The sequence below is a fragment of the Humulus lupulus genome, chromosome 4, assembly GCF_963169125.1.
Source record: "Humulus lupulus chromosome 4, drHumLupu1.1, whole genome shotgun sequence".
Taxonomy (NCBI): domain Eukaryota; kingdom Viridiplantae; phylum Streptophyta; class Magnoliopsida; order Rosales; family Cannabaceae; genus Humulus; species Humulus lupulus.
In genome coordinates, this window is record NC_084796.1 from 194385336 (window position 1) to 194401583 (window position 16248).

Sequence of the window (16248 nt, forward strand, 5' to 3'; positions counted from 1 at the left end):
TGTTGTTCCAAAGTTAACCATACTGAGGGAGGGCTGGGATCAGTAAAATCGTACCCACTACTATGGCCCCCTATCTCTCAATATAGAGAACCTAGTTCATTGATTTGTATCCACCATCACCGAACTTAGTCATTATTTTTAAATTTATTATTTATTATGATTGCAAAAACAAAATCAAACTCATACATGTCATCAAAATAACAATGATATTAATTTGGAAAAATAGTTTTCACTAAGTACAATCATAAAGCAAAATAATAAATAAACTAATCTATTCTAAAAATCGGGATCTTCAACATTAGATCCTTCATCTAACATGTCATCATCTATCTCTTCATAATCATCATTTTCGTGAGCCTCAAAAATTCCTCTTGGAAGATTGGTAAAGATTCTATTCTTTTGTTCTTGAGTGAATTGGAATTCCATCTTAGATGTAAATCTAATTATGAGAAAATAATATCTCATAGCCGGCGGAACTTCATCCTCAACATCTATTGTTTCTCATATTTCTTCCAAAGTAGCAATTACAACAGGAAAATCTCTAAAAAGCCTAATTACTAAAATATATTGCTCCGTAGCTCTCATCATTATTTGCTTAGTTTCTTGGAGATGAACTATTTGATTATAGAATAAAAGAAATCTCTGAGTGATTCTCTCCAATATTCCTATGGTATTTCTTGGTTCTCTAATCCTTTTTAAGGCTTTAATGGCTCGGATATCATTATATGATAAAGCTCCATCCATATCTTAACTGAAAACATAAGACTAAAATGTTAGCTTAAACACATAAACATAATAACTAAAACATAAATACTTACATTGGCGGTTAGATTCGGAGCTTGAGCATGTGAATCAAGGAGAATTTCGTGAAAAATGAACCGTTGCTTTGATACCAACTATCACGACCCAACTACCTATGAGACTTAGGTCATTAAACCTACTAGACATATCTACAACTTTGAAAAGAACATACTTACAAAAATTCATAACTTTATTGAAACTTTGAAGAAATAATATTTGTAATACATAAATGAGCTCATTGTTTTGAAATAAAACATAACTTTAAATAAAATTGTTTACAAAACTAAATGCGGAAAAATACATAAAAACATAATTTAAAGAAACTAAAACAAAAAATTTGTCCTCGAATCGACACTCAGCCCATCCACTCCATTCACATCCATGCACACACCAAGCTTCCAAGAATCATTCCGCCATTGCATCTATTTCCCTGCATCACACTAAAAGAAAAGGAGTGAGCCTAATGCCCAGCAAAGAAAACTACTAACAACATAAAACATATACATAAAATCATATCATAACATATGCTAAAAACATATCATCAAATATATTATAAACATGTCATATCATATACTATAAACATATTATAACACATACTATAAACATATTATAACATATTCCATATAAGACTATACTAATAATGGTCATTATGACATGTGAAAAACCATCTACGTCCCCTTTCTAATATTTGAGGTAGGTTAGATCACATGTGGTGTATGATAACCCATCTACGTCCCCTGTCTAATATTTGAGGTAGGGTAAATCATAACATATTAAAACATAAACTTATCATAACATATTATACATAACATAAAAGCATAACATATTATACAAACATACAAGGTCTAGCCTATTTTCCTTACCAAAACTAGGATATGAGAACAAATGCGGGACTTGGAACACTCCTAAACCAATAATAAGAATAGTGAGTATTTCTAAAGGTAAAAGATTAAAAGATGGGAACTAAACCACCAAGAGAAAACTTACCGAAAAGACACCTTAAGTTCAAAGAACTTAAAAACTTAACCACAAAACCATAACAAAAGTTAGAACCTGAATATAAACTAAAAATACTAAGGAATCAAACAGAATTGAACTTAAGAATGATGGTACCTTTATTGACCTTATGGATTGGCCTAACCTCAATATCGAAATACTCTAATCCTTACTTCCCAAGTGTTTTATAAAGCTTAAAAATAGTAAAGCTTTTTCTTTCCCAACCCAAGTGTATCATTCTTATGTCTCACTAATACATTAGAGTATGATCATAGCTGAAGAGTAAGTGAAAGGGCTGGGTGCTAAGTCCTATTTATAGAGTTCTAGAAATAAAAATCTTCTTTTTTGGCTTTGAATAAAAATAATGAATTTAATTGAAAATATTTGAATATTCTTCAGTCAAAGACTTAGGACTTGGTCAAATTGTTCAGAGAGATGTTTAAGGAGTAAAACCTTGATTTTTCAAATTAAAAACAAAAATAATAAAAAACAAATAGAATCCTATCTTCTAACTCCCTAAATCTCGTAACTCTAAACTCATCTGTAGTAAAATCAACATAACTTAAGTTTTATGACTTCGATTTATACCATCTTTATACTGTTAGAAATCTAATTCAATTATCTACAACTTTTTAGAAATACTATTTTTAGAAATTCATAACATAACTGGGTCAAAAATAGGTTGGAAGTTACAGTACCCTAAAGTTACGGAAAATCTATTTAATTATCTAAATGACAACCTAATCCACAAATAAATAAAATTGTGACAAATGTCATGCTCCCAACAGATTCTAGTGAAGACTAAGTCTTATATTTCCCGTATTTTATCATTAAAATAATAATTTCTTAATAATCATGCATATGACAAGTGTCATAATCCTATTGGCTCTATCTAATCCTTATGAATAACCATGCTCATGACAAGTGTCATAATCCTATTGGCTCTATCTAAACCTTAGGTTATAATAATTATCATATTAATAACCAGCAATATTAATCAAACCTTATGTTATAATTAATATTCTTAAACTATAGGTTAAACTTATAAAACTCATAACTATTGATAGGAGTTTCCAACTAAATCCCAGTTTAAACCAAAATCCACGAAATCTAAAATACTACCACTACTACTAGCTAGCTAAATAAGTAAACATTCTGCGACTCTACAGGCTAGGTGGCTAAGTGACCGAGTAGGTCGAGTGGCCTAGTGGCCGAGTAGGCCGAGTGGCCTGGTGGCCAAATGGCCGAGTAGGCCAAGTTGCTAGGTGGCCGAGTGGCCAGGTGTCCGAGCGGCCGAGTGGCCAGGTGTCCGAGCGGCCGAGTGGCCGGTTGGGTCGAGTGGCCGAGTGGGCCGAGTAGGCCAAGTGGCTTGCTGAGACAGCTGTGTTCTCAGGAGAGATGTTCGAGCGGGCCGAGTGCTCTGTCGGGGTGGTCGAGTGTTCCACCGGAGTGGCTGAGTGTTCCGCCGGGGTGGCCGAGTAGGCTGAGTGGCTTGCCGAGATGGTTGCGTGCCTGGTAGAGATGTTTGAGCGGGCCGAGTGACTCACGCGCTTGGGCCGATTAACCTTCCGGGGAGGTTGTGTGCTCAGGAGAGTCATTCGAGCGGGCTGAGTGCTCCACCAGGATGGCCGAATGGCCTACTTCTCGTGAACTTGATCTGTCTTTGAAACTTTAGGTGTCTCCTAGGGAAATTTTAGAACCTTTTGGTAGGGCCTCCTGATGGTTGACCACTTCTTTTTTCACCTTTGCATTCATGGCCCTATATGGCCAATCAGGGAGTTTGTGTTTGATCTTTTTGTAGTGGTGATAAATATAATTTTTATGTTTTAGTTACTTTAGGATAGTATTCCTCATGTATGTGCATCTGATTTATGTATGTCTGATCCATATAATCCTCTCTTCTGACTGAGTGGTTTGTCTGACTGACTAGTAGAGACTTAATTTATTAAATAGGCATATCTTGCTTTAAGGGTCCTTTCAGATTGACTGACTGACTAACTAGTCATTTGGTAATTTAATTGGTATGTTAGTCTGTCTGTCTGATTAATACGAAATCTTTTCCTTGTATATCTTTGATGTTAGGTTCGTTTATCTGACTGATTGTTGATAACTTGTTTTTTTCTTAATTGTGCCTTAATGAATAGATCGTCTGACTTATTGATGAGTTGTTTGGTAGTTCTTACTTGTGTATTTAGTTGAATGTTTTGAAAGCTGAGGTAGTTTCGTTGGAGAATCGGATGTCAGTGATTGGGCTGGAAGCCGAGATCTAGTGTCGTGGCATAATGGCCAATGGATGGTAAGACTGATAGCTAGGATGTTTCTAAGTACATCGCAGACTTTGAGGAATTGGAGAAGATGATGGTTGAAGAGACGGCCCGGGCCGAAGAGTTAGCCCCTTCTTTTGGCGTCATGACTACTGATGACCTAGTTGCGGATGACTGACTCCTCCTTTGTTCAAGTTATCTGTTGGGGGATGATTGAGTTTATCCCATCTTATGTATTTTTAGTTATTGTATGGATTTTTTCTTATTTAGTATTGTAAACACGAGACTTTTTCTATTTTTTTTTTTGTTGTGTCTTGACTGGTTGTAGCTTATGCTAGCGTTCTATAAGTTGTTGTATCGAATGCCGGTTGGCTGTATAACTTATGAAGTATTAGTATCTTATTCCCCCCAATCTAAGTATAAAGTTACTTAGTCAATTTATACTTAGATTTGTTATTGATTTGTTCGTAGTATATGTAAAAAAAAATGGTAGTGATAGGGGGCTGCGCTCCGTGGAGCTGCCTACATACCCTTTGTAGGGATCAAGCCCAAATGCAGTTCTGACACTTCCAGCATGATAGTGTCAGTATGTTTCTTGAATGAAGATCTCATGAGATCATTGATGAAAGAAAATGAAAGGAGACTAGATTGAGTTAAAAGTGATACTGTTTTAAGTGGATAGCATTCCAGCTATTGTTGATTTCGTGTCCCTCTTTAGTTTGTAGCTTGTATGCTCCATGTCCGAATATCTTTGTGATCAGGTAGGGACCTTCCCATGTCGAGGTGAGCTTACCTGCTCCCATTTCCTTAGTGTTCTGGAACACTCTTCGTTGTACCCAATCTCCTACTTTGAATGTCCGAGTGCGGATGTTCTTATTGTAATGTTTGGCTATGCTTCGTTGATAGGCTAAGACTCTTAAGAGTGTTTTGTCCCTTCTTTCGTCGATGGTATCGAGTTCATGGCACATGTTTTCCCAATTTACTTCGTCTATTGTCAGCTCATATCTGGCTATCGGAACTTCACTCTTGGTAGGGATGACTGCCTCCATCCCGTAGGCTAATGAGAAAGGTGTTTCTCCCATTGAAGTCCTGGTTATGGTTCAGTAGGACCAAAGGACTCCTAGTAACTCGTCAGCCCATCTTCCCTTAGCTTTTTCAAGGCGCTTCTTGATGTTGTTTATGATAGTCCTGTTGGATGACTCTGCTTGTCCATCTGCTTGGGGATACCTTAGCATGGAGAAGCTGGGCTTGATATTCCAAAATTTGCAGAAGTCTTGGAAGTCAAAACTAATGAATTGAGAGCCATTGTCCGTTACAATCTCTTTCGGTGCTCCATACCTGCAGATTACATTCTTCCAAATGAATCCCTTTACTTCTTTGTCTCTGACTTGGTGGAATGAGTCTGCTTCGATCCACTTGCTGAAGTAGTCAGTTACTACAAGTAAGTACACCTTCTGTCTTGGTGCGGTTGGAAGTTTGCCTACTATGTCCATCCCCCATTCCATGAATTGCCAAGGGGATGTGATTGAGATGAGACGCTCTAGAGGTTGGTGGGATATTTGAGCGAACCGTTGGCATTTGTCGCATCGTCTTGCATAGTCAGAGGAGTATGCTCACATAGTTGACCAATAGTAGCCTTGTGTTAAGGCACGGTGCGCCAAGCATCGTCCTCCGAGTGGTTGCCACACTCTCCTTCATGCAACTCAACCAGTACGTATTTCGCCTCTGCAGGGTTAATGCATTTCAAATATGGACCAGAAAAGGAACGTTTATAGAGTATAGCTCATATAATAGTGAAGTGGGTTGATTTAGCCTTGACCCGCGTGCTTCGTTTTTGTCTTTGGGAAGTATGTCCTGCTCCAAGTATTCGACTATTGGAGTCATCCATGTTCAGTTGTTGGAGATGTCACTAACTTGCTCTTCTTCATCTTTCTAGACAGCTGGCCATTGGAGATATACTACAGGTATTGTCTTGGGGTCGGTTGTCTGGATGGAGGATCCAAGGTTTACTAATGCATCTGCATGACTGTTCTCCCCTCTTGGTACTTGGGTGATAGTGAACTCGTCGAAGACCGACTGCAACTTTTTAGTCTTGTTGAGGTAGGTCATCATCTTGTTATCCCGAGCCTGATAGCTACCTTGCATTTGGTTGACTACCAACTGAGAATCACTGCAGACCATGATCCCTTTGACTCCCATGTCTTTGGCTAGTCCGAGTCCTGCTATCATTGCTTCATATTCGGCTTCATTGTTGGTAGTTTTGAACTCGCATCAAACTGCTTGTTCGATTACGTCACCTTGGGGTGAAGTCAGGACGATTCTGAGTCCACTTCCTCTAGTGTTACTTGAGTCGTTTACTTGCAATTTCCAGATTCCGACTGACTGTCCCTTGGTTAGACAGCAAAGTTTTTTCTCTTCCTACATTTGCATGTTAGGTGTAAAATCTGCAATGAAGTCAGCTCATACCTGAGAGAAGTTTGTGGCTTGTATGTTACTTCATACTCGTTGAGCTCTACCGCCCACTTGGTAAGTCTGCCTGATAGTTCCGGTTTATGAGGATTGTTTTGAGTGGGAAGGTGGTCAGGACCGTTATTGGATGGAACTGGAAGTATGGGCATAGCTTCCTTGCTGCGTGGATGAGTGCTAGCGCAAGCTTCTCCAACTGGCTATATCAAGTTTCTTCATCAAGCAAGGCTTTGCTTACATAGTAGACTGGAGATTGCTTGCCTTCCTCTTCTCAGACTAGGACCACACTAACTGCCGTCTCAGATACTGCTAGATAGATGAATAGTGTCTCATTGTCTTTTGGCTTTGAGAGGAGAGGCAGGCTGGTCAGGTACTGTTTTAGTTGGGCTAGTGCCTCTTCACATTCAGTTGTCCACTCAAAGGTTTTTTATTTCCTTAATGTGTTAAAGAAGAGGTGACATCGTTCTGACGACTTTGAGATGAATCGGCTGAGTGTTGCGATGCGTCTAGTTAACTTCTGTACATCTTTTATGCACGTTAGGAATCCTTTGGATTGACTCTATCTGTGCTGGGTTAGCCTCAATTCCCCTTTCAGTTACTAGGTACCCAAGGAACTTTCCTGCAATCACATCAAAAGAACATTTAGTTGGATTCAGTTTCATGTTATATTTCCTAAGAATGTCAAAAGATTGTTTTAAATGGCTGATATGATCCTCCACAATGAGGGATTTGACGAGCATGTCGTCAATGTATACTTCCATCTTCTTCCCCAGTAAGTTGACAAACATCTTGTTGACTAATCTCTAGTAACTCGCTCCTGCATTTTTCAGTCTGAATGGAATGACCTTGTAGCAGAATATGCCCAAGTTGGTCATGAAGGCTATCTTTTCCTGGTCGTCTGGATGCATCAGGATCTGGTTGTATCCTGAGTATGCATCCATGAAGCTTAGGAGTTCATGACTGGCTGTGGCGTCTACCAACATGTCTATGTGTGGTAATGGGAATGAGTCTTTTGGACACGCCTTGTTGAGGTCTATGAAGTCGATGCAGACTCTCCATTTTCCATTCTTCTTCTTCACAATGACTACGTTGGCCAACCAGTCAGAATAATACACCTCCCTCACGAACCCATTATCGATGAGCTTTTGAACTTCTTCGTTAATGGCTTTGTTCCTTTCAGGGGAAAATTTTCTTCTTTTTTTCTTCTTTGGTGGGTAGTTTGGATCAACCTGTAATTTATGGACTATTACTTCGGGATCAATTCCAGTCATGTCTGCATGGGACCTAGCAAAATAATCATAATGGACAGATAGAAAATCAATGAGTTTAGTTCTGATGTCAGGGTCCAATCGTGATTTGATTTGGACTTTGTGATCTGGGAAATCCGGATGTATCTGAACTTCGTCCAACTCCTCCATGTCTAGTTTGTTCATCTGGGAGTCAGTGAGTCTGTCTTCCTGTAATTGCTATAACTGAGCGGGTTTTGCCTTCATGGTAGTCTAGTAACATGCTCTTGAGTCTTTTTGTGGGCCTTTGATTTCTTTTACTCCCTATTCAGTTGGGAACCTTAGAACTTGGTGGTATGTTGAAGGGACTGCCTCCATTTCATGTATCCATGGTCAATCTAGTATCACATTGATTTCATGTATCCATGGTCAACCTAGTATCACGTTGTAAGCAGACGGAGAGTCTACTACCAGGAATCTTGTGCATAGATTGACTCCTTCATCATAGACATGTAGCTCGATCTCTCCTAGTATGTTCTTTTGCTCTCCACTAAAACCGATGAGGATCGTAGTCTTCTTTATGATCTTTGATTCATCTATCCCCATTTCCCTAAGAGCACTTAAAAATAAAATGTTAGCTGAATTTCCATTATCAATAAGTATATGTTTACTAAGATAATTAGCAATGTAAAGTGCAATAACAAGAGCATCGTGATGCGGGTTGAGGAGTCTGGTTGACTCTGTTGTTGAGAAATTGATGGTTTGAGCTGGTAGGTTGATGGTATTCTTCTGTGTCCCGCTGGACTCTCCTTTGATCCAGTTGGTTTGCCTGGCATGTCTTTTGGCTGCTGAATGGGTGACTCCGCTTACCTCAGAGCCACCAGTTATTACGTTCACTGTCCGTTCATGAGTAGGTGGCTTCGGCGAGGTTACTTTTCTTTGGACGGCTGACCTGTCTGCCTCCTACTGGAATGTTCTTTTGCCTTTGTCTGTGAGCAAGTCAGTCAGGTGACCACGTCTTAATAGGTTGGATACTTCGAGTCTTAAGGCAATGCATTCATCCGTTCGGTGACCGTGGTCATTGTGGAACTCACACCATTTTTCTTTGTCTCGCTGGTCAGATGGAGTCCTCATCCTTTCCGGCCATTTCACTTTGTCTCCGAGTCCTTTCAGTATGCCAATGACTTCGGCTGGTGAGATTGAAAGATTGTATTCTAGTATCTTTGGTCCATCTAGGAGATGTGTCTCGGACGACTTGTTGTACTCCCTCCTTCTGTTCTCTAATCTACTAAAATATGGGTATGGCTCGGATCGTGTGTTACTCTGTCATCTGTCTACCCTTGAGTCTCTTCGAGAGTCTTTCCTTGGAGAAGAGTGATAATAGTTAGCTTCATCCTCCTCCCATTTGATTTGTGCCCAGGCCTTGGTGAGAACGTCTTCCATTGTCTTGCAAGGATACTTGGTAAGTTCTTTATATAGGTTTGAATCGTAGCGGAGTCCTTTGCGGAAGGTTGAGATGGCAGTGTCCTGATTACAATGGGTTATAGACACCTTCTCTTTGTTGAAGCGGCATATGTACTCTCATAAGGGCTTACCCCATCGTTGAACTACAATGTAGAGGTCTTCTGCAAACTTTTCAAGTTTCCTGCTACTAGCAAACTATTCAACAAAAGTGTCAGTCAATTGTGCAAAAGTAGAAATAGAATTATTAGGTAAATTGGTACACCACTGGAGGGCTGGTCCAATCAAACTAGAACCAAACCCCTTACACATGCATGCTGCCCTCATGTCGCGTGGGATGGAAACGGTGAACATTCTCTACCTGTATTGAGCGATATGATCATCGGGATCGGACGTTCCATCAAACATCTTCATGTAGGGGAAGCTGAACTGTCTTTATAACATGATGTTCCTCATTGAAAACTCTAAGAAGCACAATCACACTAATAAAAATGTGTTCCGAACTTTTCATGAGAATATAAGACTTTTTCTTTATTTTATTTTTTTGCACTTTTTGGGTACAATAATATAGAAATTAAAATCCTTTTTAAGGAAACTCCATCAAATGACCCAATTATATATGCTAATATTAAATCTAAACCCACTTTAATGTTTTTCATGTTTTTAACCTTATACCTATGTGAAATGACTAACTTACCCTTATTAACATTTAGGCTTCTTCTTCCATTTTTTCCCTTCCCATTTCGTTTTCAGCCACCTTCTCTCTCACAAAGAACAAACAATATTCCTTCTCCATCTCTCTCAAATCATCATCAAAGAGAGATCATCACAATTTTTTTTCTTCTCACCCAAGTTGAAGAAGATTGAAGATTAAAGAAAAATCATCTCAAACTTGAAGAAGTTTAAACATTTGATTTGATAATGAGTAAGTTTTTTTATTTATAGGTTATGGGTGTCTTGTGTAATAGTTAAATAGAATTTTTGAACTACTCTACACTAAAAAATCTGTGAAAATAAATAATTTTATGTTGAGATGACGAATTTTTTATTGATTTTCGCGATTTAGGTCACAGCGTTCACACATTGTTCAAACGAGTTCACACTTGGTTCACGCATACTTCACACATGATTCAAACATGATTCACAATTGGTTCACACATCATTCACACTAGGTTTACACATTGTTCACATATGGTTCACACACGATTCACACTTGATTCACACACAATTCAATGATTTCCACAATTTAGGTCACTGCGTTCACACATTATTCACACTTGATTCGCACATACTTCACACATGATTCACATATGGTTTACATATTGTTCACACATGCATGCTTCACACACAGTTCACACACGTTTCACACTTGCTTGACACATGCTTGCTTCACACGTTTATTTCTTATTTCTTTTGGCTAGTTTTACCTAATAACCTTTGGGTTCCGAACCTTTTGTCATATGTTATACAGGTCAAACACATATAAATATTGTGGTGTTATATAATGGATCGTGGGAACAAGTTTTGCAAGAAGGTTGGTCATTTAGTGCGAAACAAAGCAAGGGTATGAATGTGCCAAAGACTATCACTTACAATAGTCTTGTCGAGCGTCGAACTGCAGCATCAGCGGCTACAAGTCCTCTTGCCACAAAAGTGGAAGCTGATTTGCAAAAGTTAGCAGACAAGTTCACTGCCTCATTCCCTTTTCTGTCTAGTCAGTATGAAATAACAGTATTGTACGGTGATCTTGATGAAGATGTCGACCTGAGGAGGAAAAAATGTAGTTGTAGAATATTTGATTTGACAGGTCTTCCTTGTGAACACGCTCTAGCTGGTGCTCGAGATCGTGGCATTAGTCCATATACTTTATGCTCCAGATTCTACACAATTGAAGCGTGGCTGTCATCTTATGGTGGATTTGTATATACGCTGGGTAATGAAGAATCTTGGGTGATACTAAATGACATAGGAAGTATGATGATAGCTCCTCCTTTAGTGAAGCAAAAGGCTTGTCGTCCAAAGAAGAAACGACGTTTATCAAAGGGTGAGAAGAATAGCAAACAACATAGATGTAGTAGATGTGGTGTCTTGGGCCACAATCGAGTGACGTGCACCACTGTTTGTCCCCTGCCATCTAGACATGCTTAATTTGTACTTTGATTTTTTTACTTTGTACTCTTCAATTGCGAAATTTGAATTTTTAGATTGGTTCAGTAATACAACTTTTTGTGTTAAAGTTTGTTGTTTCGGACACACCTAATTTATACATGCACGTAAATCACACATAATTCACACATAGTTTACACCTGATTCACACATATTTTACACGTGGTTCACACATATTTGACACCTGGTTCACATTTAATTCACACCTAATTCACACATAGTTTACACCTGATTCACACATATTTTACACGTGGTTCACACATATTTGACACCTGGTTCACATTTAATTCACACCTAATTCACACATAACTTAATAAGATAAAAGTGGCAAAGATTTATTCCACTATTAAGATGAAATAAACGAAGTCATTCAATACCATTTAATGAGATGAAGCTGACATAGTTTCTTCATACATTCAAAAATAAGATACATATATTTAAATAAAAGACAACTATGGTTGTAAGTTATGGTAAAACAAATCTAAACAAGTCTTTTTTCTAAAGATATCCATGTTGTTGTCATTTACTTTGGATAACGGTTTTTTGGCTAGCAAGTACTCCAGATGTTTGATGACATATACCCCACAATCGCCACTACAAAGGAAATAAATTTTTTTAATTATTAGAGACCATAGTGATTATTTACAATATAAATATGGTTAACAGAGTTATACCTAGTTTTGTTCTGTGGCACTTTTTCTGTGCTAAGTCTTGTGAACTCAAAACGCACTTTCTCTGCTTGTAGTTTGACATCTTTCCTATGGCTTAATAGCCCACTGGATTGAATTAGATATGGTAGCATTTTTCCCCATCTGCTCATTTTATTCTCAAACTCCTTGTTGGAGACCACAGTGATATCAGAGTCACAAGCTTTTATAAGATAGTTTGTCAATGATATCTCTAACAACACCCAATGTGTCCCAAAAAAATTAATCGGGGTAAACACATCGTCAATGTCTTTCCAACTCCTTTTAAAATTGTTATCATCACCTACCAAGTAATCAAGCACTTATTTTGGCCAAGTAATCAAATCAAATCAAATCACCGTCCAATACTGTTATTTCATACTGACTAGACGAAAAAGGGAACAAGGTAGTGAACTTGTCTGCTAACTTTCGCAAATCAGCTTCCACTTCTATGGCAAGAGGACCTGTAGCCGCTGATGCTGCAGTTCGACGCTCGACAAGACTATTGTAAGTGATAGTCTTTGGCACCTTCATACCCTTGCTTTGTTTCGCACTAAATGACCAACCTTCGTTCAAAACTTGTTCCCACGATCCATTATATAACACCACAATATTTATATGTGTTTGACCTGTATAACATATGGCAAAAGGTTCGGAACCCAAAGGTTATTAGGTAAAACTAGCCAAAAGAAATAAGAAATAAACGTGTGAAGCAAGCATGTGTTAAGCATGTGTGAATCATGTGTGAACCAAGTGTGAAGCATGCATGTGTGAACAATGTATAAACCATATGTGAATCATGTGTGAACCAAGTGTGAATCATGTGTGAAGTATGTGCGAACCAAGTGTGAATAATATGTGAACTCGTTTGAACAATGTGTGAACGCAGTGACCTAAATCGTGGAAATCATTGAACTGTGTGTGAACCAAGTGTGAATCGTGTGTGAACCATATGTGAACAATGTGTAAACCATATGTGAATTATGTGTGAACCAAATGTGAATATTGTGTGAAGTACGCGTGAACCAAGTGTGAATCAAGTATGAATCATGTGTGAACCAAGTGTGAATAATGTGTGAACTCGTTTGAACAATGTGTGAACGCAGTGACCTAAATCGCAAAAATCAATCAAAAATTCGTCATCTCAACATAAAATTATTTATTTTCACAGATTTTTTAGTGTAGAGTAGTTCGAAAATTCTATTTAAACTATTACACAAGACACCCATAACCTATAAATAAATAAAAACTTACTCATTATCAAATCAAATGTTCAAACTTCTTCAAGATTGGGAGATGATTTTTCTTTAATCTTCAATCTTCTTCAACTTAGATGAGAAGAAAAAAAAATTGTGATAGATTACATCACTTTCCAAAGCTTTGTGAGAAGAAAAATTGTGATGATCTCTCTTTGATGATGATTTGAGAGAGATGGAAAAGGAATATTGTTTGTTCTCTTTGTGAGAGAGAAGGAAGAGATAGAAGGTGGCTGAAAACAAAATGGGAAGGGAAAAATAGAAGAAGAAGCCTAAATGTTAATAAGGGTAAGTTAGTCATTTCACATAGGTATAAGGTTAAAAACATGAAAAACATTAAAGTGGGTTTAGATTTAATATTAGCCTATATAATTGGGTCATTTCATGGAGTTTCCCCTTGTAAACATATTTTATTTAAATTTTCAAATTTCCGTATAGATATAAAAATCTTGTGTAAAAGGTCATATTAAAAAACAAAATGAATCTTTACTATTATATACATATAACATAAAATAATTATAAAAATTACCTACAAAATTTTATTTATAAAAATACCTTGTCGCGTCATCAAAAAAATACTAGATTTAAAAAATAACATATTTGAATTGGAAACATTCCCAAAATTATGAATTTCTCATTTTTCTGGATTTTCAAAAGTAACATTTTGGTTACTTATAATGACGATAAATTACCAATTGATTACTTTTTCATAAAAATATTTATTTTTAAAGCATATTACTTCATATATATTTTAGTTACCTCCAAAATTTATTTGTTGAATTTTTTTTCTTAAAATATTGAATAGTCTTTTTTAGATTATATTATAGTGTCTTATTATTTAAGATATTTTTATGTTACCTTCAAACTTATTTTAGGAACTAATGAGTTACATAAAGTATAATAAATTACTATATAGCTTATTGTTGACCACGATTTTGGCCAACGACGAGTAGACGTCAAAACTATAATGAACCTTCAAGAGAAAAATACAACACAAATACTTTTATAGTGGTTCATCCCCAATTTATTGGTAATAGCCTAGTCCACTTGGAGTTGTGATATATATCCTACACTTAAGATCAGATGAACTTGAGCCAACTGAGTTTCTTAAGTGTAAGTAGAAAAATACATAGTTTCTCTCTCTAAACTCTCTTAGAAAATGCCCCAAGAATACCCCAAGTAACAGTCCCAAAGTCTCCAAACTAGAGAATTTTTCTCAGTCTAAAAAGATCAGATCCCTCTTTAAATGATGCCATGAGCCACTTATTTATAGGCTCATGGATCGTACATTAAATATCTCCCTTTGACCGGGTTCTTAGTTCTTCCAACAAACTTTAATAAAATATAAATGAACTTAAATTATAATAATATAGCTATTATTCCGGGATATCTGAGAGATTCCCGCGGCAATTGAGAATGATTCGGGTTGAAGCTGTTACTGAGGACATAGGCAATCACCTCTTGTAACGCCCTACTTCCTTAGAGCCGTTACTAAGTGAGTTTTAAGACAAAACAGTGCAATGAACTCACTAACCGAGGTTTTGAAACAAAAGTGTGACTAATAAAAAGTTAAGGTTGTAATCTTTGAAAATGCGTTGACTCAATAAAACTTCTATTATTAAACAATTGGGATCCCAAAATAGGGTTTGAAAATTATTTACATCTTGCAATAAGTTTACAGTTGATCAGTACTAAAAATCATGGATTATTACAGCCATTTTCGAATAAACCCCCAACCAAAGCAGTCGGGCAGGCCAAACATGTACGCGTCGCTTCACGCTCTCCGTACTCATGGTTGGTTGACTCAGTCTTTGCCCTACCTGCAACACGGAGCACCCGTGAGCCGAAGCCCAGCAAGAAAACTCATGCAGAACTTAACATATGCAATTATATATAGTTAATCATATCAGATAGCCCACAGATAAACAAGTCAACCATTAGACTAAGCAAACTCGGCCATGCCGCCCCAGAGCCTTACCAAAGCCTGGGGTTTCGATTCTCACCGTGAGGATAACTCATGTATCCCTTGGGTCCCACCCTGAATATAAGGATAACTCATGTATCCCTTGGGTCCCACCCTGAATATAAGCATCCCATGTGATGTGTGTTACTTTCGGCCCCACGGCCGTACCCGGCCTACGCCGCACTCGGCCCTTGCCGTTCATTTCATCATATTCACACATATAGTACATTCGAAATAATCATACACACACATCATGATTCATTTAAGGTTAAACATTTGCACATAATACAATCTGGGGCCATGCCCTGCAATCACACAGTGGGGCCATGCCCTAATCTTGGGTGTTACGGTTTTCTTACCTTAATTCCAAATGCTTTAAATAGAAAAATGACGGCCCCCGAGCACGATCCACTTCCCGAGCTCTAGCTTAACACCTAGTCACAACCAAGATAATGGATACCAATAAGATAAATCTCAAATGAGTTTCTAAACCAAGTTCTAGTCCCCGGAACATTGAACTTCACCAAAAATATAAAAAGATTCAATCCCGAGCACCTGTGGTTAAATTCCCAAGCCTAAATTCTCAAAATCCCAAAATTCCTTAAGCGCCGCGGCATGGCCCCCAAACAGGGCCACAAAAATGCCCAGAAACAGGTAAGGGCCGCGGCCCTACAAGGACCATGCCGCGGCCCGCCCTCCATCCTCAGCGCATCTTAGCCTTCAAGGGCCGCGGCCCTCCAAGAACCATGCCGCGGCCCTACCCTTCGAACCCAGAAAAACCCACCATTTTCAAGCTTAAAACCTCACCTTAAGCCATCCCAAAGCTCCCAATTCAAAACCAATTAATAATCACAACATTAGGATGGTTTAAACAACACAATTCCACCAAAAATCCAACCTAATACTCACCAAAATCCCAATTCCAAATTTTTGAAATTTCAAACCTAAAACTCAAAACCAACC

At 37.9% G+C, this 16248-nt stretch overlaps 1 protein-coding gene across 1 annotated transcript; it reads left to right on the forward strand.

Moving 5' to 3' along the window:
• The first annotated feature begins 10780 nt into the window (after positions 1 to 10780).
• On the forward strand, positions 10781 to 11362 carry LOC133832768 (uncharacterized). Its single transcript, XM_062263070.1, has one exon. The coding sequence runs from the start codon at positions 10781 to 10783 to the stop codon at positions 11360 to 11362; it is 582 nt and encodes a 193-aa protein (XP_062119054.1).
• Positions 11363 to 16248: the final 4886 nt, after the last annotated feature.